This window comes from Habropoda laboriosa, unplaced genomic scaffold (assembly GCF_001263275.1).
Source record: "Habropoda laboriosa isolate 0110345459 unplaced genomic scaffold, ASM126327v1 scaffold33, whole genome shotgun sequence".
NCBI lineage: Eukaryota > Metazoa > Arthropoda > Insecta > Hymenoptera > Apidae > Habropoda > Habropoda laboriosa.
The window spans coordinates 451,929-455,880 of NW_017100187.1; the positions used below are offsets into that span (position 1 = coordinate 451,929).

General features: G+C 42.9%; 1 protein-coding gene across 1 annotated transcript; it reads left to right on the forward strand.

Moving 5' to 3' along the window:
- Positions 1–583: 583 nt before the first annotated feature.
- On the forward strand, positions 584–2,561 carry LOC108579454. The gene is made up of 2 exons (XM_017942998.1): positions 584–743; positions 2,299–2,561. Exons 1-2 carry the CDS (start codon positions 584–586, stop codon positions 2,559–2,561), a joined length of 423 nt encoding a protein of 140 aa, XP_017798487.1.
- Positions 2,562–3,952: the final 1,391 nt, after the last annotated feature.

Consider the following 3,952-nt stretch of genomic DNA (forward strand, 5'->3'; position numbering starts at 1 on the left):
CCCTTTTTCCCTCGCGTTGCACGTTCTCCTCAAAATCCGCCGCGTCATCCTACACGCCAGCAGGATCGTCCACAGATCTAGGGCTCGACGGTCAATTGTGCCATTATTCGTGATTACAGGAGATGAGGGAATAATTGGAGGAAAGATTCGAGGGATAATCGCGAGGAGAGAGAGAGAGAGAAACAAGGAATTCTCAGTTCTATACCTAGGTCGATTTTATTGGAGTATCGAAAGAAGGAATCTATACAAGGAAAGTAAATTACAAACGTATAAGTATCACTGTTCGAATTAATCGGTGAAATGTAAAAGATTTAGTGCTTCTTTTTTGAATACAAAGTATGTATTTCTTGAAAATATGTTTTATTCCAATAGAAATCGCAGATTGGAAAAAGTAGAGTAAAAGTGGTAGAATTCGTTTCTTTTCGTGGCTCTGAGGAACAAGTATTTCACACTTATCCAGTGACTTAGATGTAACGAAATTGTTCAGTCGAGAAAGACAGTCGAAACGACAGAAATTTGAGATAAAGAAGAAAGGGTCAGAGTGTGGAAAATATTCGGGCGTTGTTTTTACAGGCGAGAGAGAATGCTTTCGCGGGGTAGAAAGGCTCAATTGGTGCCGTGTTTCGGTAGCGTAGAGATCATGATGTGTTTCTGGATCGCGTGTGCCATTCTAACTCTGGTCGCCTCCCAGCAGAAATTCTACATTCAGGGCCGATATGGTAAAAGGCAGGAACCACGTACAGGTGAGTCACCAGGTTATCTCGATTAATAAAATTGCCAAGATGTCCACTGAGAATCCTTCTCGTTCGTGGAGTTACCAAATTAAACCGGTTCTCAGCGGTTCTTCCTTCCTCCAAATCTAAATTACCACGACGCGTGTCACCTGTAATTAATTAGCTAATTAAGAGAAACTCCTGAAAAAATTAATTCTATACTATAGCAATTTCTGTTAAATTACGCGAAAGTAAAGTTGCAATCTTAAGAAATTCATTCAACAGCAAATCGCACTGCAGAAATTTATATTGCGAAGCTGCAATCATTTCCAGTGTAATCTATCAATTAGCGTTATTTTTTACGTATCGAGAGATCGTAAGTCTCGTCTATTTTGCCTATCTCGATATGTCAGAATTGCATCAAACATCCCCAGTCTGGCGCAATCTACGCACGATTTCCCCTCCGAACCCCGTTTCTGCGGTGTAAAACGTGCCGGGTCTCCATTAATTTTCCAACCGCGGACGCTTTTACGAACTCGTTCTCGGCGTTACACCTTTCTAATCAGAAACATTGCGGTCGTTCTGCTGACCGTTCTTCAACGGTCGTCCTCCAATTAGACCGTTTCCGGTTCCTAGAAACTCGATCCGTTTAACCCGCGAACACGAGATCCTCAAGTCCTGCGTGGATTCGAAACGGAACTTCCCATAAATACACACTCTCTTTTGTCGCAGCAGACTCGCTGACACGCCTCCCCTCGTTCCTCCAATTAAGGAAACTTCTCGTTCGAACGAGAATTCCTGCTTCTTTTGTTTCATCTTACACCGTTGATAATTCTGTCGTACCTGCGAACGTTCCGCCCTTTGATTCAATAAAGGCAATTAGCCGAACCGGCTGTATCGACGTCAAAGCAACAAGTAATTTACCAAGTGACGTAAATTATGTGTAATACATAAGGCAGATATATTGGAAATTCTGTCGCAAATATAGCCCGGAAAAGTTCGTTGATCTTCCCTTCGCTCCGACTCCTCCTCCATTAGTTCCGCTTTAAGCGTCCGTTTAATTACGATATTCCGGGAAATTGTCGAACACCGAACGATATTTCCTCCTTAGAATTGTGGAATTGGAAATACAGATAGATGTTTGTTAACAAAATATGCGAACAACTATGATACATTTGACTGTGACCCGCGCTTCTTCTATTCACGCCTCTCGACTTTTCCAAACACACTGTCCTTCCATCTTATTCTTTCTTTTTTGGTTCCTTGTGGGATGAATCCTTTACGAATCCGTTCCTAGATACTACGGCCTCTTTATCGGATGCCTTGAGAGGTTAATGTTGTTACCGTCGATGATGTCGGTATGGCAGATGCCTGCATGAGATGGACTAGGAAAAATTTTCAAAAAAACCCTGTCGTTCGATCCCTCGCACGCCATACTTTATAGGCAGCCGGGGTTTTTCCCGTTGGGCCTGGCTATCGTCACACTTACGCTCGCCACATTTTGCTTGGAACTACGCTTTCTCAAAATCACTACACCACAGAATTTCCTTTGAACCGGGAATTGTAAAGATACTCCTGTTTGCAGATTCGTTCTTCGTGACAGGAGGCAGGTATGGGCGCAGCGAAAGCTTGCAGAAGGAGAGCAAATCGTTGCCAAAGTTTGTCGAACTGGCTCCAAGGGTGGATCGATACTACTGGGGCAGTCGATACGGGAAAAGATCTCATCCCGACTATCGACCAGTCTCGTCTGTCAATCGATTCAGCGCCGTGTTGAACTTCATGGATCAGGTGAACCTCGATCGGGAGAACGAGGCGAGCAACGGGAACGATCTGAATCTTCTGTCCTAAGATCATTTCGTCGGTAAGAATTCATTCTCGTTTCGTGTTAACGAAAGCCACCGGAAACATGTAGAATGCATAAATGATAGAAAATTAGTGGGTAGAACAGCTTCTACACCTCGCGTGGAAACTAGATAGAATTCGTTTAATTATTAACAGGATAAATGTAATATATACGACCAAGCATTGAAGTCACTATCTAACTCGAACAGCGATATTCCGGGTATTCTACATATTTCACGAATGGAAACTAAGCGAGAGCGCAAAAAGTGTCGGTAATTTTGTAGAATCGTTGATAAGTTGAACATCGGTTTCATTCATCGCGGAGAAAAGTGAATATACGAAAACAGAGATGTTTTGCGTTCTCGTGCATTGAAACGAGTTTTATCTCTTTGTGCCCATTGAAATTCCCGACAATTTTGCAACGCGGCATTTCCCGGAGCAATTTATAGAAATTTCCCAATTAGAAGCTGGCAAGTTTTCGATGATAAATTCGTCCAGTTAAAATCCGATTGTCTCTCCGGCGAGGAGAGAGAACAGTTGCCGCGTACGTTTTTCCACCTAAATTAACAACTGGGAGAAGTTTCTCACCGCTCGAGGGGTTTCTAAACCCTTTCGAGAACAAAGAGATAATCTCGTTTGAGAGATAGTGGTAATTTTTCTCGAATGGAAGACGCAGCTAAACCCCTTTGCACCACATTCCCCCGTCTCTTTTCTCCTTTACTTTGCAGACACCTGTGAGGACTCGGCTTTTATGCAAACGAAACGAACCGACAGAAAGAAGATCTCGATTTTCTAATCAAGTCCTCCGTAATGATTACTTCTAAATAATTAACAGAATAATAAAAGAGGGAGAGAAGGAAACGGCGAAAGTGTAAAGATATCGTGACAAAATCCATCGAATACACAGTCAGAGGAGAAAGAAAAGAAAGGAAAATATAAGCTTCAGTTTACGCAATATCTCGTAGAATCTCTTCTCCTTCTTCCCAATTTATCCTGCTTGTTTTCCGCCGTGTTTAAACTATCGATTACTCGTTCAAGTAATTTCACGCCATTTACTTTGCATACTCTCCGTTCGAGGCCGACTCGATTCTCTCGCGGGGATAATTGTTCCTTTTTTCACCCGGTTTAACAGGATTTCATTAATTTTGCAAAAGTTTCGTCGGCTAGGCAGTAGTAGATGTCGGCAGTAGGTCAGCCCACCGGGAAATTTCTCCTTCCTTTTGCGTTTTTCTCAACTCCCCGCGTCCCCAGAGTTCCCGCTATCTTATTGCTAATCCCTTTTATTCAACATCGGTCAACGTCATCGAGGAGTTTCAAGTGGACAGACAGACGGCTGGGATCTCCGCTTTAAAAGATTTCTCCTGTTTCTTCTTTAATCGGCTCGCGGGCTTTTTCTT

Excerpts from the sequence above, each read along its gene's own strand:
- LOC108579454 (XM_017942998.1), top strand. The coding sequence starts at position 584 with ATGCTTTCGCGGGGTAGAAAGGCTCAATTGGTGCCGTGTTTCGGTAGC. Across the intron at positions 744-2,298 it reads AAGGCAGGAACCACGTACAG|ATTCGTTCTTCGTGACAGGA; the intron begins GTGAGTCACCAG and ends TCCTGTTTGCAG.